At 30.7% G+C, this 25,043-nt stretch overlaps 1 protein-coding gene across 1 annotated transcript in view; it reads left to right on the top strand.

Annotated features, from left to right (window-relative positions):
• Positions 1-25,043, top strand: part of LOC142321156 (RNA polymerase II-associated protein 3-like) — a 111,639-nt gene that overhangs the window by 14,376 nt on the left and 72,220 nt on the right. The window contains exons 5-8 of the mRNA XM_075359150.1: positions 7,591-7,777; positions 11,348-11,575; positions 12,947-13,306; positions 20,627-20,819. Of these exons, the coding sequence (XP_075215265.1) occupies positions 7,591-7,777; positions 11,348-11,575; positions 12,947-13,306; positions 20,627-20,819 (968 nt within the window). The remainder of the gene's footprint in view (positions 1-7,590; positions 7,778-11,347; positions 11,576-12,946; positions 13,307-20,626; positions 20,820-25,043) is intronic.

Below are 25,043 nucleotides of genomic sequence, written 5' to 3'. Positions count from 1 at the left end.
GTGAATCTAGTTGTACTTAGCTCTAGCTCTAGTATGCATGTGCTCTGTTGGAGTGTAGATCGCCAATACTTATGGGAACCGTATGGCAGTCTGTAACAAAAATCTTTTGCTGGTTGTTGGTCCACCTGAAAAAAACCAACAAATCGGGGTGTCTGAAGAGACTGACCAACATTGTTAGCCAAAGATGTGCATAGTGAAATGGATACAAGAAATGTATCAGAGGGTGGTGAATTAACAAGTATTCAGTTTCTTGCAGTTAAATATAATGAGGAAGAAAAATCCTTTGCAGATATTTTTCCCTTTCTAATTAATTAATAAGTGCATGATAACAGCCTGTGAGTCTCCATAATCTGTTAAGAAGCTTAGGAGTGGCACACTATTGATTGAAATATTTAATGAAGACCAATGTCAAAAACTCCTAGCCCTTAAGAATGTAGGGAAATATACAGTTGCAGTAGAACCCTATAATATGCTGAATTTCAGCAAGGGAATGATTTTTTGCCATGACCTGGCTGGTATTAAACTAACGGAGATATCAGAAGAGCTGTCACTGCAGGCTGTCACATCGGTGCATGGTATTATGGGGAAGGAGAATGGTGTTGATGTAATTCACTCATTGTAACCTTTTCTGCTCCTACCGTTCCTGATTGAATAAAGGTTGGTTACCTTTCTGTTTGTGTGCAGCCATAGATACTAAACCCAACCCACACTGTTTTCAGTGTCAGGGTTTTGGTCACTCCAAGATTGATTGCCCAAAGGAACAGGCTTGTGCACATTGCAGCATATAGGACATGATGATAGCACGTGCACTGAAGAAGAAAAATGCATAAAATGTAAAGGTCACCCGGCAATGTCTCAGGAATGCTGCTTGTACAAGGAAGAAAAAGCCACATTAAATATCTGTACTGAGCAGAAACGGTCCTTTTCGTTGGTATGTTGGGAATACAGAAAGTCTCTGAGTATGAGGAATCCTGTACAACATGGTATTAGTTTTATACAAACCCTCTTAAACAACGTACAAAAAGAGAAAGAATGCGCATCATGTAAAGAACTGACAAAATTGGTAGAAGCTTTGTCAGAACAGGTAAAGTCCCTGACGGTTACTCTATTTCAGCATTAAGCACTGGTAAAAAGGTAGTAACATCTGCCAGAAAAACTGATGGTGGTCAACCTAAATTCAAATCAATCATTACACCAACACATAAAGTTCCTGCTGCACTAGCAACGCAGCAAATAACTAAGATCCCTGTTAACGGATTAAAACATCATCACCTAGAATAGCATTTCCGACCTCCCAGGCTTTCAAGTTCCCTTCCACCATCTTGAGGTTTCTGCTAGGATATGGTGGCAGATGAAGTGCTTGAAGCAGCAGATAACTTATTAAAAGTCATCAAATCCACAAAGAAAAGCCAGATAGTATTTGATAAGTAATTTGCATGTAGAATTTTTTTGTATAACAGGAAAAAGTATTACTTATGGCTACAAATATTATTCAATGGAATGTTTGTGGTCTCTGTTCCTGCTGTGAGGATATTGAAATCCTAATAAAGTAAGAAAGTCCTTTAATACTATGTCTGCAGGAGACTCGCCTCTGTCTGCAGAATCATGTATCCTTTCACAGATACATTTGCGAAAGATGCGACTATCAAGCTGAGGACACAAGATTAGAAGGTGTGGTTTTCCTGGTGGAAATGCTGTTTGCCATGTGGGTACCACTGCATTCAAACATCCCTGCAGTCTCAGTGAAGATATTAGCACCACTCTATGTTAATATCTGCAACTTATATCTTCCTCCAAATTCCGACATTAGTGAGGATGATCTGTCCAGTCTGTTTTCCCAGAGTCTGATACCCTGCGTAAGAATTTGCGATTATAACCCTCATCACCACTCTTGGGGCTCATCATCATGTTCTGTCTTGGGAAGGATAGTTGATTGATTGAGGCAGAATGTAGATCTCTGCTTATTGAATGATGGATTGTGCACATTTTTATCATCTTCATCCGGTAAATCTTTGTGCATTGATCTGTAGTTGCGTTCAGCATCCCTATTTCCACAACTTAAGTGGTGTGTTTCCATAAACCTTTTTGGAAGTGATCACAGACCGGTTATTATCTCAGTCGGTAATAGTGATTTGTCTCAGAGTCAACTACACAGATGGGTGGTTGGGAAGGCAGACTTGATCGAGTACAATTCATTTAGCCAATATGATGAAAGTGGTGATGTGTTCCACCAACTTTCCATGTTTGTACACCCGATACTCGATAGTGCAAGTGAATATATATCCCCCTAATGTCTGGAAAACCTAGATAGCCTTCTATTCCTTGGTGGAATGAAGAATGCTGGAGGATATTAAGGGATCATCACAGGGCTTTGCATAATTTCAGTCATAGGTCTATGACAAATGCTCTGTGCCTACTGCTATGCGAGGGGTGTATGCTATTGAGGGTTTTGGTGTACTAAGCGGAAATCATGGCTAAACTATGTCGATAACATTTCTTGAACAACTCCATCATCAGTTGTGTGGAGAAGGATACGGCTATGCCTTGATCAGGACATTCTCCACCACTAATTGGACTAGAAACCAGCAGCATCCTCATTACCTTGCTAATTGATGTGGTGAACATGTTTGGTTACTCATTTAGGTCAGTTTCACTAACATGGTCTTACTGTCCTGAGTTTATGAAGTGTAAGTTGTAGGTGGAAAGTGTGCCTTTTATTATCGGAGATTTGTAAAATGAATTGAACATTCCTTTTTCTCTTTATGAACTAAGGTATGTGTAGAAAAATTCCTGTAACATTTCCCCTGGAAATGATAATATTAGGTTCAGTATGCTATCCAAATAGACGAAATCAAATGAACTGCGCTTACGTAGCTCATATTTAAGTGCAACGAAATCATGTAACATTTGATGCGGTGTTCTCTAACCAATATCTGATTCTATACAAAGAACAGCAGAGATCTACTGCTCCACTAGGCATCAGAGCTCACCAGCTTTTCTCAGGTTTAGATATATACCTAAACTCCATGTTGTTCCATGTTATTACCTCCCTTGGCAACCTTCTCTCATTAATTACTGCTTTGATCTTTGTCAGTATAATAAAAACAATATAAATCCAGTTATCTTGCTAAATGAATTTTATTGTATTATAATACTGATGTTACATTTTATACGGACGGTTCGAGAAACGTTAATTCTGTTGGTTGTGGTTTTGTGGTTGGCAACAGAACATACATGTTTGGCCTTCCAAGCATTGCTAGTATTTTTGTTGTAGAACTGTATACCATTAATATGGCCTTATGTATGTTTTTTTTTTTTTTTTTTTTTTTTTTATGGTTAGTCCAAAATTTTGACATGTTCTTGTTCAGATTCCATGAGTGCCTTATAGACGACAATTAGTAATATACTCCAGACACCTTGTTGTTTGTGCAGCACAGTTAGTGCAGCAAAAGTGGCTTGTTTTCAGCCTCCTTTTACCAGTTGCGTTGTTTCTAATGATCTTGTCTGTTTCCTGAAGAGGGTGGTTGATGATGAGTGGCCGAGTGAGTGGGATGCTACCATGAACAATAAACTTTTCCCATGACAACACTGTTACCATGTGTTACAAAACACTGTTTCACCATGGAGTTCATGCAGAAATAACATTGGGAGGAGGTTATTTTCTGCCATTAGTGAATAGGACACACTAGACTCACTCATAGATATCTGATGATGCAAACAGATGCACCAGTTTGTGCTTGCTGCGACTGCAGTAACAGTGGTTCATATCTTTATGGATTGTATCTTTTATGCAGCGTTGCATCACAAATTTAAACTAGGAGCTAACATGTAAACTATTCTAGGGGATAGTTAAGTGTTGTTATCTTCTGTGTTACGATTTCTTAGGGCCATCCATTTATATTCAGATGTATAAATTACTGTAGTGTATTCCAAATATTCATGTCATTTGTTGTAACACAGATGTCTATTTTATTGTTTTGTGATGTATAATGTGGTATATCTTTGTGTTATTTCGCTTTTAGCATCGTTACAGACTTTTTACTTTGACGATGTATTTTTGCATGTTGGGATTTTCAGTTTTTAATTAATTTTCAATTGTCCAGTTTTTTACCATTTATTTTGTATAATGAATATATTGTTTCTGGGTTTCTGGGCGATGATAACACGAAAATGCTTTTTGCCCTAACAAAAAAAAAAAAAAATTAAGTTACCCTTCTCCCCTTATATACTTATTTATTGTAGTATTTAGCCATTAATTTAGACATTTTTTCCAATAAAGTTCTGTTCAAGTTTATAAAATTAACATGAGATGATTCAAGACATTTAGATTTAAAGAATGTGTTATCTTTGGTAATTCACCAGAACAAAACATTGCAAGACGTCAAATCAAATGTACATGATGGCTATTAATTTTTTCTTCAGTATTCTATCTAACCTATGAAAATTTTGATTGATTTTGTCTAATTTGAAGAGCATAGTGAGGAGATGCCCTATCTTGGGTACCGTACATAGAAATGGCTAATAACAACAAACTGGGTTGTTTAGTAGTTTGGGATCAAGATGTGATCTTCTTATTACACTTCTGCCAAAAAAATAAGATCCCAATACTACTTTTTTTTACTACAAAAAACTACAACCTTGTAGTTTTTTGCACCTCTGAGAATGTGGTTTTCTTACCAATTCTGAAGTGGTTTGGCTAAAAACAAAGCAATTTTAGTGCGTGGTATAATTCTCTATATGTTTGTAACAAGGCAAGAGAGACCTTGGGTAAGAAAAGGGATGATGGTAGGGATAATTAGTTCATGTAGGGACTAATGATGTACCTAATGTTATAGACTATATCACATTATGCTTAAGCATACATGGTTATAATAGCAATTTGAAGAGCGCTGTAGTACATATTCCTTATATTGATTGGCATCAAAATGAATTTCCCTCTTTAGTGTCATATAATTAGTTTGTTGGGTGACTTCACCATGGTAAGGTGATGCCTTACCATTCTTCTGCCTTTTTATGATATTATCAGCCGTTTAAATAAGGGCATACCTATCTCTACTTCCTCCATTTGATATTCTGGATTGCAACCTTCCACACCTGAACCCCCTCCTCCCAGAATAGTTCCTCAAATAACTTTGTCCATCATTCTCTAACTTGCTTCTCATTATATTTGATGTTGCTACCTTTGTTTTTAGTAAATGGAGTTTTGGCTGAAAGCTAGTTTTCAGTACTGTAACTGCATTATAAAACGTTTAAGTTTCACAGGCTTATTAAAGTTTTCTATGTTCTCCAATTTACTGCTCATATATTCCCATTTCTTCTTTCTTATTATTTTATTTGTTTCCCTTTGGCTTTCTTTATATCTAGTGGTATTCATTCTTGTTGTCTTTGGTAATATCAACAATATCCTCATTTTTCCTGCTTATTGCCTCCCTTCTCTCTCTTTAAACTATTCTACGTTTCTTCCATATATATTTCTCCTATCATATCAGTCATTTCTCCTAGTCACTTCAGTCATATGATGAGTGGATGTGCTTGGAAACAAGCACATCATTTTCCACTCCCTCTCTGGGAACCTCCAAAGGTACTTTGATACTAGTTCCTCGCCTGACCATTCTTAAATTTTTTATTATTCTATTTTAATGCTTTTTGTTCAGTTATTTGTCGCCACTGCTAACTGTTCCAAGATCCTGACTGACCAAGTAATAATCAGTATCGTAATTAGAGCTTTTAGCTGCTCTAACATTTTCTATTGAACTTGCATGTATTTCTGATACCAGAATGTTATCAATTTTGTTCATACATTAGAATCCAGTACCTTCCACATGCCTAAATGAATTCACTTGTGGTCAGAGAGTGAAGAAGCAATCAGAAGCAGTTGCACTACTGCAAGTTTTGCCAACATTCTCCTATTCTCACTTCTCATGTAGTGTAAAGTATATTTCCTGTAACTCCATTCAGGAAAAATTCATTTCCTGTTTTTGCATTGAAGTCCCCTAACAGAGGAGCACATGATATTTAGGAGCTTTACGGCACTCACTGGCTTAGTGATCATAGAAGTCATTCTTGGCTCCTTCAGAGGCTACTACAGTGATAATGTAAGCAGATATCATTTTAATTTTACGTATTCGTTTGTATTCTAGCTCAAATCTTAAAAGGCTGTTCCTCACTTTGGCACTGATCATAATCACACACCCAATCTCCAACTTGGAGGGCCAAGAAATTTTTTTATTGGAATTCCCTTCTAGGCAAGCTGCTTTCACTGCAGCTTACAGAGCTTTGCTTACTCTGGAGTTCCTTTGGGTTTACTTCCTAGACTCTTTTGCCCTCTTTGCTATTGGGAATTTCTTTTTCTTACACTTTAAAGTTATGGACCAGTTTTCACCTGTAACCCTAGGCAGGGCCCTTACAAGGTTCTGATATCTGGTGTCAGATGATCCAAGGTTTTGTTAAAAAAAGTGTAACTTTCTCCCCTTTCACATTTCTCCATCTTTTAAATAAAAGATGGAGAAAGATGGCTCCAGGCTTGAGACTGGCTGTGTAGCAGTGTTGTGGTCATAATATACCAATTTGATAGTTTTGCCATCCAAATTATATTTATAAAAAATACAGTTATTTTTAATAATAAATAGAAAAAAACTGATTTCCAGGTAGTTAACAGAACTTTATTGCAGTCAGTTGAGATTACAATTTTCAGGATATTGATGAAGAATAACACGCAGTAAAATATACGTGCTGTTAAAAAAATAATTGTGATTTTTTCAACTTTACTTACTTTTTTACCATTTCTTTAATCTTTATTCTTTCTGTCTAAAGACTCTTCATCTGCTGCAACTGGATTGTTTAATATGTCGTCGGCATTTGATATTAAACATAAATATTTACTTAATGTACTAAACATGTTTGTTACACATTTTTAATTCAGTTCAGTAAGATGCTACTCCCAGAGATGTTTCAAGGTTAATAGATATTAACCTATCTAACCTAATAATAATAAAATAGATAATAACCTATTAACCTAAGATATTAACATATTAACCATTAGGTTAATATGTTTAATTTTTTGTACAGAACCTAATTTTTCAGTTTATTTATTTATTTTTTATTTTTTTTTTTACATTTTCCTAGAAATAATTAAGCCAAGTTCTAGATTTTAATTCAGTGAAGAATATTGAGAAATAATTTTCTGTTAATTAGTTGGATAAGTGTTTTGCTGAAACAGCCATATTTTATAAGAAATTATTTTGTCTTAATTGGATTATAATTTTTATGATTTATGTTCGTGAAGTACAATAGTGATAACTAACTAGAAGTGAATGATATTATTCTTTACAATGCTAGGCAATTTTTTTTTTTCAATTCACCTCAGTATAAAGCTTGTGTGTAGGAATGTGGCATAAAAATAGTTTTACTATATGAAAAAATATGGATGACATACTGAGATATTACTATTCTAACATTATTAACATAAAGTTTTGAGTTATTTTTTATTTTTTTTTTGTAATTGTTTGAATTTTTAAAAACTTTTCTGATGTTATTAATCATTATTTTTCTTATTTTAATTGTTTAATATAAATAAATATATTTTTGTAGATTAAATGCTTCTGAAGAAGACTGCAACAAATCATTACAACTGGATTCTAGTTATGTTAAAGCTTATCAGCGGAGAGCAGCAGCAAGAACTGCTTTAAAAAAGTATAAAGAAGCTGAAGCTGATTTTAATTCTGTTTTAAGATTAGAACCAAATAACACACAAGCAAAACAAGACTTAGAAAAATTGGTGAGAAATTATTAGAAATTTGTACACATTATTTTATAACATTGTTATGTGTTTGCCTGCTGCCCCTTTTCCTGCTATTTGCGTCTGAAACTGATCCTTATTAAAATAAATGGTAAATTGGGAATAAAATTATTCATATTTATTCATAATTTGTCAAGTTAGGTGATCAATAATCATAAAATTTTCTCAGTGTCTTTATGGAACTATTAATTTTATTTTAGTAATTTGTCCATTCTACTCTAGAAATACATACATATCATAGATAAATACCTGTAAATTCTAATGTATCAAATGAATTCATGTTTTACTGAATTTAAGATTTGTTGTGAACGTAGTACTTGGAAATTTACTTACTACTGTCTGCAAGCCTAATTACACTTTGGCAGGTGGTCTCTTCTAGTAAAATACTGATCACCCCTGGGACTACTGTTAATTGAGTCCTAAATACACTGTCTGTGACAAAGTAAATAGTAACCGGAGCATTTGAATTAAACTACAGTCGAACTTTACTTAATTAAAATTCAGATTAACTAACTAGTTTAAGTGTTTGAAATATTATTATTAAAATCTATTCTAATTAATTTTTTTTTATATTCTTGAACAAGTTTTCTTATAGATAGTTAACATATGGCCGAATCATTACATTCTATTTAATAGAGACTGTATGCAGGGTGGATATTTAAAATTTTATATTGTATTTTCTAATCTGGTTTATTGAATATATTTGTCATCCTTCCTTCTCAGTTTAAAAGACATTTTAATAATATAATTACTTAGTTCAGTTGGAATCTGTAAGTGTAATCAATATTTTTATGAATTTACTAACATCTAATTAATCAGATGAGTTGATAGAGCTTTTAACGTTTTAATGTGTAGGTATTTTCAGAGTGAACTGTGCCTACAGCGTGAGTTTTTTTAATTTTCTCCCTAATAATACTTTATTTTTTAAATCATGTTATTTGCACCAACAGCAACTGATTTCTGCTGTTTTTTTTAAACTTAATTTATGGTTTTGCATATTAACTTGCATAATAACCCAAAGGGGTGGAACCCCTAATCATAAATAAATTTGCATTGATAAGTAAAATATTTTTCTACAGGTACACTTACTGGTACTGTTTTTTTTTTCTTTGTGTTATGAGCATAAAATAAAATAAAACTATGTATAGGCCTACTAAACATACTAACTAGAAAATATAGTCCATATAACAACCTCCCCTCGGGGAAAAATACCATATTCTAATAAAAAAACAACATCCATATAAGATTCAAACATAATTTCCATTAAAAGTAAAATCAACTTACCTTATTCTAAAGGCACAATATCTTATTTATACACTAAACTTTTTGCTCTGTTTATGATATGTACAAATTGTAATCTGTTTACGAGGTAGTTGTGCGATCCAACCTATATTATTCTTTGTTTTTGTCAGTATCAGAACTGTCAGTATCACTTGCACTTAATATTGCACAATCATTACTAGTTATTTCCACCGAATACTCCTCATTCTCTGATTCAGAATTAGTGAGATACAGAATTATTTCATCATCATGAATAAAAAATTTAGCCATTACGATTCAAAGCACTAACTATACGTGGAATAACATAAACATAACCAAAACCCTTCTCTCAGATAACAAGGTTGGTGAATACGATTAAAGAATAAAAAAAACGCAGCCTTCTGAATGTGTTATCATTTGTAAATAAAAAAAGTTTCTTAAATCTTAAATTCATAACAGAGTGCATTTACTAGAATTAACAAAATGAACGTTCATGTATGGTTGTAGTAAATAAGATCGCAATGTACCGGTATGTTCGTCACCATGCAGAAACATTTGGGTGCCAACATACCAGAACGTTCATAAGGATTAAAAGGTTAAAAGATGCTACAACTGAGTAAAAATGTTAGGATTTTTACATTTTCAGATTGGATGAAATTAAATGATAAAATATGTTTTTAATTAAACAAAAGCTTGCCATCAGTCAAAAAAATAAAAATAAAACAATCAGACTAACTGAAATATGATTAATTAAATGAAGCTGTTTACATTTGATTCTTCCATTTTGGAAAAAGTAAAAGATCAATTTTACAATACAAATAGCTAAGCTATTAGTTTTGCTTTTAGGCAGATTTCATAAGAAAGCTACCTATTGTAATGGATACCGTGGTTTGACTTTCGGAAAATTTTGACATATCTTCATGTTTCACATCTCCCAGACCCCAAAACTGCCATCAGTTTAAAAGTTATATATATATATATATATATATATATATATATATTATTTTCTTGTAAACACGATATCAGCTTTAATTTTCTGCCAATCACTTTCAAATTTATACATAAAATATAATAACCCAAAATCTTGGTCGAGTTCATTAATGGACAAAATCGGACCATGGGGCTGGAAAATGGGGGGAGGGCTTTTTCAAAAAAATAAAATATCATTATAACTTTCCTATTAAATAAAATATCAAATTCGTTTAAAGTTCCTACTACTCTTTGGATAAGGGCCTAAAACTTATATAAGTAAAACTTTTTGATATCACCAACTACTGGCCCAGGAGGTGCAAAAAATGGGGTTTCAGAGAGAAAAAAATCATACCTCCCTTAATGGCACAGTATCAAATGGGTTTATAGTGGTCGTTAGTTGTCTAGTTTTATTTGAAACAATTTTTGATATGACCAACCATTACAACAAGGGATGACCAAAATGTTGCTGAATTGTAAGAGATGGGGCTTGTCATATGCTAAACATGTGAGACTTTTTTTCACATGCTACTTTTGTCATATTGAGTAAATTTTGAAGTTTTTCTTAACTTTAAGGTGGAAATCTTTTTTATCCCCTTATTGTCACCAGTGAAATCTGCAAGCTGTGATTGATGAATCCAAGGTAAGTACTGGAAGAAATGGTCTAGAATGTTGATCATACTAACGGAAACAACTACGTGATTTGATATAATTTTGTAATAATGACACTTGTGAGCTTTATCATATTGTATTAGTATGTAGTTATATACTTGTCACTAGTGTTACAGATCACAGTTCTTTCTAATTTTGATTACTTTATCTTGATGATCCTTGATTTTTTAAAATTTTATTTAATATTTTGTTTGCTGAACTTTTCTGGAATTATACAGTAATAAGAAGATTTATTTTCTTTTTATGGGAATGAAAAACTGAAAAAAGTAAGAAAATGTTTCATTAAGCTGATTTTTGTGACAGAGTGGTAGCGTCTCGGTCTTTCATCTGGTGATCCTGGGTTCAAATCCCAGTCAGGCATGGCATATTTCAACACTACAAAATGACATATCTGTATTCCATGTACAAGCTGTAAAGCTTCAGTGTAATTTCATCAACTGAAAAATAAATAAATAAAATTACTTGACTTATAAGAGTTCAAACATGTAAGTTTTAAACAAATAAATGGTTGCCTTCTAATCAGAAGGCAGCTTTTGTTTTTATTAAACATTTACCTCGACTCAAATATGGTTACATTCTTTTTTTTATTTTACATGAATGAAAAGTTAAATAATTGTTTATTTTATAAATACGTTGGCATTTTTCCAGAAAGTACATCTAAAACCACATAATGTTAAAGAGCAGAACAAAAGTATGACTGAGAAATTAGATTCAAAGAAGCAATCATCTTTGGTAGAATCTTTAAAGAAGCCAGATGATAAATATGTAGCATTAAATGAATTGTCTGAAAAGGAATCAAAAACATTACCATGGGAGCCTGTTGATCCAGCAAGAATTATTAAACCAGTTTGTAAACCACCTCATATACGTTCTAAGGTATTAAATTAAAATTTTTATTGAATTTATAAAAATAAGATAATTGTTATCTAGAATTTTTTTGTATTTCTAAATCTGTTAAATCTCTTATAAATCATCATTCTGTTTTCTAATTCAGTTCATAAAATTGTAGTAATAATATTTCCTTTAAACAATGGTTCATTTCGTTGAACATTACCAAAGTGCAATAGATTGGAAACCAAGATGGCCATTTTATTTGTTATAATATGATCAGTAGACACAGCAGTAAAAAGAAGTAATGAAAAATACAAACTCATAAAAAATGAATTTATAAATAATATTAGTGTTATTAGTTTATTATTATTAGTTATTAAAATAATAGTATTTAAGCATTACAACTAAGTTCTTTTAACAGGGCTAGAATAAGAACCATTTAAGCCTCATCTTGATTGTCTATAATTAAGAATGATAAAGATAGCATAAACCTTAAACCTGTTGAAGTGATATTCTTTCTATCTATGAGCAAAATTTAAGGGAGAGGTAACAGTTTAATGTTCTTATGATTTAAAACTTTCACTACTTTTTAGATATTTGCCCGCTTTCATTGTTCAACAATGTTGCTTTGTTTACTATAAATAAAGCAAGTTTCCCGACTACCCAATTCCTGTGTTTTATATTTTTTTAAATTAATTTTTTTTTTAATAAATAATTTTATAACCAATATTCAGATAATACTGGACAATAAATGAATGTTCTGTTCTTCTCAGTTTATATTAAGATAAATACTCTTTTGTTCTACTTTCAGTCTTTTAGTTTATTGTGAATTGCAGTGATTCATCTTTTCATTTTTTGATTCGAATTGTGAGTTCCAATATTGCCTATTATCTTTATAATTGTCTGTCTTTTGGGATTTAGAAATGCAATGCCTTTTATACATCATAAAAAAATCTGTGAATTAGATGCAAAACCCACTCATTAGTGGTCAGGACATTAATTAATAAAGTTAAGTGCTTCAACTCTTACGTCATCTATCACTAAAATATATTATTTACTGTTTTTGAATCATTGTGGGCTACTGTGTATTCTAAATTAAAGATATAGAGAGATTGAGATAAAAATTAAACTACATGTACTCACTGGTGTAGTTAATAAGAAACTTATTTTTATGAAACATTTTGTTTGGTGTTGCTTCCTACATCAGTACTAATTACAGATTTTACATTCCATATTTTTTTTTTCTAATTTATTTGTTTATGTAACTATATGTTACCTTGTTAAATAGTTACAGGCTTGTAATTTGTTTTAATTTATGATCAAATTTGTCTTGATATTCATTAAAAATCATAGGCTTTAAGGTGCATAAAAATATCTAAAATTTCTCTGTTAGTAATAAAGAATTTTATTTTTCAGAAGCCTTTACAAAGAATAGAGATAATTGATGTTGATGATACCACAATGAAGGATGTCAATTTTAAAGCGTTATGCTTAAAGAAAGATGTTTCTGAGGAAAAAGAAACCAATTGCATTATAAACAAAACTGTTAAAAGTGAAGATACTTTAAATTCTACCAATAATGTAACACCTAAAGAGGAAGTTCTTGAGTTTACTAATATGGAAAAAACTAGCAAATTAGTTAAAAATCAGTTTATTACTTGTGGTGAATTGGAATCAGACATAGAAATACCTCCACTTCCTAGAACTTCAGTGCAGTTTTATAATGGATGGAAAAAATTAAAGCATAATCCGGATCTGTTATTTAAATATCTTCAAGTTAGTATTATTTCTGATTATCAAAAGATAATTTATCATTGTTAACTTTGTTAATTTATTTTTGAATAATGTATTAATTAAAATATTTAATTTGTAGATATAGCTGATAGTTCACTATACCAAATAGCTTATACCAACAAGTTGTAAATGGCAGATTTTTCATGAACCATTTATTTTCATCTTCTTTAATATAATTATTTTTGTTATTATTAGAGGGAATGGATCTACAAACACTGTAATTGGTTTGGTGTGCTCAGGTAATCACCGATTCACCTAAGATTATAAGAAGGAAACTTTCTTGTAATTACAAATTATGTGTGTGCAAGTTTCTCGTCTGTAACATGGCTATGAATGTACCATTATCATTTTTGTCTGTAGTTATTCATTATTTTGGCTTTGAAATTTTCAAGATTTGAATAAGAGAATTTTATAAAATTAGAAATGTCTTAGATCTGTATGATTTTTATTATAGCTGTAAAAAGTGCTGTTAATTTGCTGTCTTACTTGTTCTCACTTTCTATGCTGTCCTCAGAAAGCAACAGAGGGATATGCTGTTTTGATAAGTTTGTATTTTATATAATGTAACTAGCTTACCTTTTTTCATTTCCTATTTACATATGATTTTATACTTAAAGATTTATCTTTACAGCTTACTGTGTAAATAACTCTTCTTTTTCAATATTTTTTTTAAAAACATTTTATTGTTTTAAACATCTGAATCTTTTTCAAAATAAATATCATGCCATTAATGTTATTTGACCCAACAGCTTAATTGTGTGGGTTTATGTAACCTGTTACCTGAAATATTATTCTTGTTAAAAGTTTTCTTAGCTCTGTCAAATTAAGATTTTATTATGGATTATCTTTTAAATCACTATTAATTTCTTTTTCTTCTCCACCATGTATTAGAAAAATTTATATAAATTTTGTATTTCTCCTATTATCTATCTCATCTTTACACAGTACTTGTCTTCTATTTAGTCTTTGTCTAAAATTTTATCTTTGATTTCTAAAACTGATTTAATCTTTGAGCTTTCGGTAATATATTTTTTTTTCATTACTACATCCTTATTTTATACTTTCTTCTCTGTTGCTTTGCATCATATTATTAGTAATTCTATTTCTAAAGTTCTTTAACTGTGGTGCTTGTAATAGTTTACCCATTACCTACTTTCTTATTTCTATTCCTGCTTTCCACTATGTTATGTGTTAATTGTGCAGTTTTCTGATCAAAATTCCTACTATTTATCTACACAGTACCACCTAACTTTACTAACCACATTTTAGTAATTTCAGTGTCATCTAATATAATCTATTCTTACTGTCTACAATTTGGCTGTAAATTTCTGATGTTGACAAGTCTTGATTCTAATTTTTTTAATGATTTTCTCCCTCTAATAGGGTAACTAATGTATCTATTGTACTTACAGAGACTCTCTCACAGTAAACTAGTTCCTAAGATCTAGTAAAGCTTATTGGTTTTCAGCAGTGGAGTATTCCATTTTAATTCTGCAAATTTTAGAAGTTTAATTGCATCACTATTTAGATTTTGATGATATTCGGTATATGATCGCTACCCGCCTTGTAGTGGCCAAAAAATATTTTTTTATATTTAAAAAAAAATTTTTTCTTGAGTAATAGACTATTTTCTAACTTGCCAACAGGTAAAAACAGCCACTTTCATTACCTTTTCCATGAGCTGTAGCATTCTTATTTATATCTTACAGAGGTCAAAAAGGGCTTTTTGGAAAGAGTAAAGATGGAACTTCATCTTAGTGTACTCAAAGTTCATTTTTTTACATAGCCAAATCTAATGATGCTTATTGAAGTTATGTTTACAAATTGTTTTTTTTCAAATGTTGGGCCCAAAATAAATAATGAAGGACTAAGGGTAACAGACTTCTTTTTTACATTTTAACTCTAAGGTACTAGTAGTACTTATAAAAAAATTGAACTGTTACCGAGTGTCCATTAAAAAAAAGTGACCGCCAAATCGTAAGATTTTGAAAATGTCTCATTTTTGGGACCCAAAAACCACATGTGGGACAGGTGGCAAAAATCTGAAATGTTTACAGCAGTAAATACTTTTTATGTACTTTAAAACTATATAAAACTTATTTTGTTACTCAAAGGGGTTTACGAGTAATGAAACCATCAAAACCGTTAAAAACACCGTACCTTCTGACTATGAACAATATACCCAAAAAATTCACAGCATGTATTTTTTCAGATATTAGTATAGGCCTACTATATAAAATAGTTTGATATGTTTATAATGAGATAGCTTATATTCTAGATAGTTTGTTACTTAAGTATGATTCACACACACCAACTCATGTTTTAACACAAAAGTGAATTGACATGAATGTTTACGTAATCCTGAATGTAAACATTGTAGAAGGCTCAGTTACTGTTTTGATTTGTTTGATTTCTTGTATTATTGCTGGTGTTATACTGTGGTTAGGTAATAGTGTACACTTGTTTACAAAGTAATTTTATTAGAAATGAAGTTTTCTTTTATGCGATATCTTTTATTTTTAATTTTAGTTGTAGAGAAACTGGGATAAGACAGAGTGAGGTGAAATTGGTAGTTTTATTATTTATACTAACTGTATTGTTATTGTAAAATGCAAGAACCCTTGCATTTTATAAAAACAGATTATGGCGTATGCAATTGGCATTTGCACTGAAACAGTATGTCACAAATTGACTTAGAATAGATCTTCAGTATTGCAAGATATTTTAGAGTTCACTGAGTAGCAAATAATATTGATAACTTTAAGAAGTGGATATACTGAAACAAAAAATTATCTGTACTTTTCAAAAACTGAATTTTTTGATTAATATTTTCTTGTTAATGAGAAAAGTTGCTCTGACCCATCTAGCTGTTACACTAAACCAGACAAAATGCAAAAACCAAAAGGTGATACAGAAAGCAAACAAATGTCATGGTATATTTGAGCCACTTCAATGTGTTATAGTCGAGTCAGTGAATAAAGCTTCTTCAGCACTTGGCATACCCCCCCCCCCCCCCCTTAAGGTTAAAAAAATATTGAGCAGCACAAAGAAACTAATTTAAAAAAATAAAGTTACAAAAATAGCAGTTAGGTAAATGATTCATTTGATTTAAATATTTCTACAGAAGAAACCAGTTTAGTACGACAAAATTATGCTGATTTATGTAGGGAATATGAAAAATTAATCATTAAAATAAAGGATAAAATGAAAACAGTTACATCAACCCTGGAAAACATTAATATTTTTAATTTTTTTCCAGCAGCTGAAGCGTTCAAAAAATTCGTAATGAGTTGGGTGTTAGTCAATATTTAGCCCAACAATCACAATTAATTAAAACTAGTGGAATTTTGCCACAAATCGGCAAAAAGAAACTCAGTTATGTAATTGATGAAAATGTTATTAAATGTGTCCAAGATTTTTACCAGAATGATGAGCACAGCCGAATCATGCCAAGCAAGAAAAATTGTGTCTCTGTAAGACAAGCTGACGAGAAGAAAATATTGAAAAAAGGCTTATCTTATGCAACTTAAAAGAATTGTACACAGCCTTCAAAAAAAATAAATTTAAAAATTGGTTTTTCAAAATTTGCTGATTTAAGACAAATTTTGTGTTCCTGTGGGTCAAGTACTCACTCTGTTTGTGTGTGTCACCCACCAAAATGTAAAACCCTTATCTGCTCTAAAAATGAAATTTGATTATAAAATTCTCCCTTCAACCATGGTGTGTAATATAGAAAATGAAACGTGCATACTGTCACAGTGTGAAAAATGTCCAGGCACTAATGAAGTGCTCAGATGCAAGAGAGCTGGGATGATTTTGATTATGAAATTATCATCAAACGGGTTTCTGTTTACTGTTGTGAACTGACTACTCAAATTCTTCCATTTCAGGAGTACTTAAACTTACAGAAAATTTAAATAATCTAAAAAGGCATCATTTTATTACAAAGAAACAAGAGCTAATTTCCTCAACATTAAAAAAGACAAATTGTTGGAGGGTGAATATATTGTAATGGGAAACTTCTCTCAAAATTTTCCTTTTGTGATACAGGTTGAAGTCCAGTCATATTACTGGTCAAAAATATATGCCATTGTTCATATATTTTAAAAAAGAAGGAAAATTGCAAAGCCAAGTGTGATTAGTGAGTACTTGAAGCACAGTACTACATCGTTCTACTGCTTCTAAAAGAAAGTTATAAATAATGTAAAAACACTGTTACCATAAGTTAAACAATTTTTTTTTATTTTTATGGTGGCTCCTGAACCCAGTATAAAAGAAAAGAATTTAATAAATTTATGCTACCATCAAGATGATTTTGAAGTTACAGCTGAATGGCATTTTTTTGCCCCATACCATGGAAAAGGACCATGCGATGGTATTGGTGGAACTGTAAAAAGTAGTATGACTAAGGCAAGCCTTCAAAATTGTTATACCTTCTGAAATGTACAATTATTGCAAAGACAATATTAAAAAGATAACTTTTATTTTCTACTCTAATAAAGATATTCAAGACACTGAAGAATACCTCAGGTCTTGTTATCAGGTAATCACAACAGTCCCAGAAACAAAAACCTTTCACAGTTGTATTCCAACAAGTCAGAAATGTATTCTAAAAGTCTGGGCGACTTCTGAATCAGAAACTTTTAGATTAGTATCAGTACACAAGGACATTAGTGTTTTTGATTGCTTTATAGGTTGACAATTATGTCTGCTGCATATATGAAGGCAAGTGGCGGTTGCGAAGTCATTGAAGTCAAAATACATGAAAATGAAGAGGAATATCGAATACACTTTTTCCATTCGCAGGGTCCTGGTACTTCATTCAAGAAATCATTGAGGGATAATCAACCTTGGAGATTCAGCTGAAATTTATCTTAAAGATTCTCACGCCTTCAGAGATTTTTCTGTCAACTACTGGAATAGGACACACATTACTCCAAAGATGAATGAGGACTTGTCAGTTCTACTCAATAAAAAATGCCATTTTTTTGCCATGTTAGTTAAGTTTGTTATCAAAAAGTGCAAGATTTATTCAAAACTTACATTAGCAGGAATAAAAAAGTTAAAAGTGAACTGAACAACTTGTTTATTATTTTGTAATTATTATTTATCATTCTGTAATTGACTATTTATTAATTATCATTCATTCTAATGAGCTTACTTGTAATTTTTATAATATGTAAAAAATACATAATATCAGTATTTTTAGATACGTTGTTTACAGTTAGGAGCGGTGGTGTTTTTAGTGGATTTGTTGGCTTCATTACTCGTCAGCCCCTTTGAGTAACAAAATAAATTTTATTTGGTTTTAAAGTACATAAAAATTAATTACTGATGTAAACATTTCAGATTTTTGCCACCTGTCCCATATGTGGTTTTTGGACCTTAAAAAATGAGACATTTTCAAAATCGTATGATTAGGTGGCCATTTTTTTTAATGAAGGACAGTCGGTAACAGTTCAAGTTTTTTTTTAAGTACTACTAGTACCTAAGAATTAAAAGGTAAAAACAGGCCTGTTACCCCAAGCCCTTTATTATTTATTTTGGGCCCAAAATTTGAAAAAAAAAAAAAAAAACAATTTGTAAACGTAACTTCAGTAAACAATACAAGATTTGTTTATGTAACAAAATGGATTTTGAGTACACAAAGATGAAGTTCATCTTCACTCTTTTCAAAAAGCCCTTTTTGACCTTCTGTACGATGTAAAATAATCACGATGTGTACGGTCATGAATGTAAAAAGGTCATGGAAAAAGTGATGAAAATGGCTGTTTTTACCTGTTGGCAAGTTAGAAGATAAGTCTATTATTCAAGAAAAAATTTTTTCTTAAATATAAAAATATATTTTTTGGACACTACACGGTGGGTAGTTATATACCATCATCAAAATCAAAAATAGTGATGAAATAAAATTTCTAAAATTTATTGAATTAAAATGGAATACCCCCCAATAAATAAGCTTTGCTAGATCTTAGGAACTAGTTTAGCTAAGGATCTCAGCATGATTCTATATAAATCTTAAATGTGCAACACTTGCATGACTCAATATTCATATAGAAACATGTATACTAACTCTAACTTTGGGAAGAATTGTTGTATACTTCATTTAAGAATTTGGACTATTTCTATCTGAAAGTAAGTAATGTTAAAAGGTCAACTTTATTAAATTGAAAGTGCAGTTTATTTTAATAAAAAAATGTGAATATTGTTATTGGTATATAATATTATGTAATACTTAAGTACATTTGATTGTATGAGAGGCACTCAAAAAGTTATCTACCTACCTTTGAAAGAGTGGTGGTGGAGAGGAAGTGTCATTTTTATTGTTCAATATAGGTCCCTTGCACTGCCACGTACTTGCTCCATTTAGCCTCCACAAGATGTTATGCCGGAGTAAAAAAATTTATCTTCTCAAAATACCCTGAAACAGCTGCTTCAATTAGTCGCTGTCGTGAAAAGTCTATCCCGAAGGTTTTTCTTGAGGTTTCTGAACAGATAAAAATCACTGGGGGTCAGGTCTAGACTGTAGGGTGGATGAGGAAGTCTTTTTGTGTTTCCACTACGTGGACTCCGGATCGCAGTAATAAACTCATGTTTCATCACCAGTCACCAACCTGCTGGAAAAATTCTTAAGATTACTTTCATACAGTTGCAAGTTCTTCGCACTCAACTGCGCACGACAGTGCTTCTGTTGTGATGTGAGGTTTTGTGAATCTCAGTAGGAACTGACTTTTGTTATATGTAAATGGTCATGAAGCATTGTTATAATGGTTCCTTCAGACAGCCCACATTCTGTAGAAAGTATTACAGCCCTAACACGCCTATCTTCCTTAACCAACCTTTCCACTTTCTGGCAGATGTAGGGTGTGGTTGCTTCCACAGGTTTTCCACTGTGAGGATCATCTTTGATGGATGGATTCCATGCCACATTTAAATTGTTTGGACCAGAATTTGACTTGGTATTGTAAAGGCGCAGTATCACCACACACAGTTGCCATCCTACTATGGATGTCCTTTGGGCATTTCCCTTCTTTGGTGAGAAAGTTTATGACTGATCGATGCTCTAATTTCTACAAATCCATTGCCATAGCCTGGTTATTAACATCAGAGGACTACTGCATCAAGAAGTGTAAATTCAATCAAAATTAGGTCGTATCACACACATATTATGAACTACATAATGGTATCATACACATCTCAATACATAACTCGCAGCACCCCTCAGTAGATAACTTTTTAAGTGCCCCTCATATTGTATTAATTTTTTGTTTAATTATTAACTTGTTTTAATATTTTCCTCAGAAAATTGATGGCAGTTGCTTACCTACAATATTTCAAGATTCTTTAGAAAGTGATGTTTTTAGTAGTATGATAAATATTTTGTCAACAGAATTTGTGAAGTATAATTTGCCAGTTTTAAATTACATTGAAGGGTTGTTAAATATCCGTAGATTTGAAATGTTAGTGTTGTTCATGAACAAGCAGGATAAAGAAGGTAATGTAACTGAATTGGAACCAATTTACTTCATTAAATTTATAATCTAGAACTCGATTAATTGGTTTGTTTTTGATATATTTATTTATAAATTAGAATGTCTAATTTATAAGAACTACTGGCCTAATCTGATGAGTGAGCAGTAAAGCTTGTCATATCTTATCAGTTTTCATTTTGTAATATTTTGAGTTACCGATTAAATTACAATCCAAAAGGTAGCATGTGATTTCCACTAGTCAAATTTAGAGAAAAGATTGACTTTATTACTTTATTTTTGGTATTTCTTATGCACCAAAAACTTTGACCTTATATGGAGAATTAATAATAATAAAAAAAAATTAAACTCAGGTATACCCAGAAATAAGTTCCATTTCTAAATATTGCTATGAGTGCAGTTCTAGCATGCTGAGGTGTCTTTTTTTATTAGGAAGGGTTCAGTGAGTGATTCCATGGTATGGAGATGGTTGTTATTTAATGAAAGGCATGATACATGCGCTATGATGAATGGAGTACTAAGATTGATCTTTATGTCTATGTTGAGTGAACTTCTTTGCGTTATTTATGGTGTAACAATAATATGAAGAAAACAATGTGAATGTGAGCATGTGTGTATTTTATTATAAATATAACAATTTTTTTTTTTTTTGTTAAGTTTGTAACAATTTCAATATGAAGAAGTTGGTTCGAGCGCGAAATACAAGATGGCGTACCCACAGTTTAGCAAACTTTTGAAATATTTGTTTAGATAATATTTTTAAATTTTCTTTGTAAAATGTTAATATGATGAAAGTAGTAGTAGGCAGCTATTGTTTTTCTGTAATTTTTTTTTTTGTTAAATTCAACTGTAAAATTTCTTTTGATGGTAGTTTTTTCTTGTAATTTTTTTTTACGTAAAGATTTCTTGTAATCTTTTTTTTTAATGTAAAGATTTCTTTTGATGGTATTATTTTTTTTTTTCATTCGACGTGTTTTTTTTTTTAATTTACATTCAACTATAGTGTTTCTTTTTATTTTTTTTATAATAATTTATTTAACACAAGATTTCTTGTAATCTTTTTTTTTAATGTAAAGATTTCTTTTTACGGTAGTATTTTTGTTTTTTTTTTATATTCAACTCGTGTTTGTGTTTGTTTTTTTTTTATTTACTTTTTTTTTATATTCAACTCGTGTTTGTGTTTGTTTTTTTTTTATTTACATTCGACTGTAGTGTTTCTTTTTAATTTTTTAATAATCATTTATTAAAATTTTCTTTGTAACTATTTCAATATGACGGAAGTAGTAGCAGCAATTTCTTTTTTTTTTTAATGTAAAGATTTCTTTTGACGGTAGTATTTTTTTTTTTTTTTTTTTACATTTGACTAGTGTTTCTTTTTAAATTTGTTATAATCATTTATTTTAATATTCTTTGTAATTATTTCAATTTGATGAAAGTAGTAGGCAGCAATTTCTTTTTGTAATGATTTTTTTTTACGTAAAAATTTGTTTTGTTGGTAGTATTTTCTATTCAATTTGTTTAATGAATTATGTAATTTTTTTCTGTAACTATTTCAATATGATGAAAGTAGTAAAAAGCAATTTTTTTTTTTTTTTTTTTTGTTTATGTAACTATTTCTTTTGACTGTAGTTTTCTCTTTTTCAAATGTTTGTAATCATATAATGTAAACTTTCTTTGTAACTAATTGAATATAATGATAGCATTTTTATTTATTTATTTATTTTTTTTGAATATAGTTATTTCTTTTTCAATTTTATATAATCATTTATGTCAATTTTATTTGTAATTATTTCAATATGATGTAAGTTGTAGGCATCAATTTTTTTTTGGTAGGTATTTTTTTTTTTAACTATGAAACAATTTCTTTTGACTTTACTCTTTTTCAAATTTTTGTAATCATTTAATTTGAACTTTCTTTGTAACTATTTGAATATGATGACAGCAGTAGGCAGCAATTTTTTTTTATAATGAATTTTTTTTTTATGTTATGATTTCTTTTGATGGTAGAATTTTCCATTTCAAAATCTTTAATGAATTATGTAAATTTTCTTTTGATGAAAGTAGTAAAAAAATATCTTTTTTTTGTTACAATTTTTTTTTTTATGTAACGATTTCTTTTGACTGCAGTTTTCTCTTTTTCAGTTTTTTCAGTTTTCAGTAATCATTCAGTTTTTTGTAATCATTTCTGTCAATTTTCTTTGTAATTATTTCAATATGATGTAAGTTGTAGGCAGCAATTTTTTTTTTTTTTTATTCTTACGTAATGATTTTTTTATGTAATTTTTTTTTCTTATGTAACGATTTTTTTTTTTTTTTTTGTAATCATTTCAAAATGAAGTAGTTGGTTCAAGGGCGAAATAGAAGATTGTGTTCCCACAGTTTTTCCACTTTTGAGATATTCATTAAATAGATAATATTTATAACATGAAAAAATAAACTAGATTGGTATAATATTTAGTATTTTAAAAAAATTAGATTGCTGACACTAGCTCTGTGTTGGGTTAAAACCAACCTAGGTGTAGACATTATCAGAGTTATGGCCGGGTAACCCCTGATGCTGAAAAACATCACTTATTGTGATGTTATGATATCTTGATACTGTATTTTTGATGTTTTTACTGTTATTTGGATGACGTGTATCAAAGATGTTCTATTTCCATATTCAATTTGTAACCGTTTAACTGTAATAATTATAATGGACTACAGACAAATAGTTACCTAACAAAATTGAATTCTTCAATTTTAGATCAATCAAATACCAAGAGATATTACAATTAAAATTCTGTAACAAATAAGAGTATGACTTATTTTTTGAGTGATTATTTTTTTGTATAATTCTTGTTTTTATGATTTATTATTGATATGGATGAGATAATATACATTCGGATAAGGGTAAGCAGTGATATTTCCGGTTTACTTTCTGATTCTATCACTAATTGTTGGTATGTGAAACTATCAACATGTGTACAAAAGTAGAGACTTGTATAAAAAGTATAGTGGATGATAATTGTTAAGAGTCAAGAAAGTAGACATAAGTGAAATATGAGAGAAAATTGTCAGCTTTGACCAAAAGGGAATGCATATTGATGAGCAATTATTAGACCTAGTCTGTTACAGTTGTTATTCTATAAAAATTCAGACTTTAAGCAATCAGATAAAACAAATAAACGTGAAATTAGGACATACAGAGCTGTAATCAAAGCAACCGGCGCTGATTTAATACTGACGGGTCAGTTGAAAAGCAGCAAATGCTGGAAATACATTAACTACATCAAAAACTTGTTTATACATAACACCGATCACAACTTTGTTTTACATACTTTATCTCCTACTACTCCTTAACAAACACCTATTAGCTAACTCACACCAAAATCCTATATATCCTTATGCTGATCAAATATTCAATTCACCCCTACCTCTACCCAAGTTACCCATGCCTTATGTTACCCATAATAAAACCCCCCCATTAGTGCTGACAAAATATTACCTAAGATAATGTTGGGTCAGAACCTGAACCTGGTCCTAATCATGATAGTACAGGTCAGGACTAGACAGGACAGGTAGGGTGTTTATGTCAAACAAATCGCTGATGCAGTTAATGTTTTACAGGATCTACTACTTTTCTCCTTAACCGTCAGCATTAACCGTTCATAATCTTGACTCTGAACTCATGAACTAGGTTTTTGTGTGTTGTAGCATTTGTTGTAAGAATGAAAGTGTGTTATTTGCCTTTTTTTATCTTTACATGTTCTTTGTGAATGGGAAATATCATTGTATGATCTGATAGACTGAGTTTCTCTTCATAGGTAACTGTAGTTTTCTGTAGTCCATCGTAACTATTACAGTATGACAAATGTTAATGATTAAATATTAATATGAATATTAAGTAAGAATATTTGTCAGCATCAGGGGTCTGAAACAAAAGATGAATCAGGAAAAAAATATTAGTATAGAGTCTATTGTTTATCAGCAATGAATTTTATATGTATTAAGTGTACCCTGCATACTGAATATTATAATATGAATATTAAGTAAGCATATTTGTCAGCATCAGGGGTCTGAAACAAAAGATGAATCAAGAAAAAAATATTAGTATAGAGTCTAATTTTGTTTGTTTTAAAAAAATAACAAATATTTCAAATATTTTTTATTGTCTTCTTCTATTTCCCGCTTACTACTGTCTACTGTCTAAACTGCTGCCTACTATTGATGAATGAAGCTTTTTTAGT

This window comes from Lycorma delicatula, chromosome 3, assembly GCF_047948215.1.
Source record: "Lycorma delicatula isolate Av1 chromosome 3, ASM4794821v1, whole genome shotgun sequence".
In the NCBI taxonomy this organism is placed as follows: Eukaryota; Metazoa; Arthropoda; class Insecta; order Hemiptera; family Fulgoridae; genus Lycorma; species Lycorma delicatula.
This window is presented reverse-complemented; position numbering and strand designations above follow the sequence as displayed.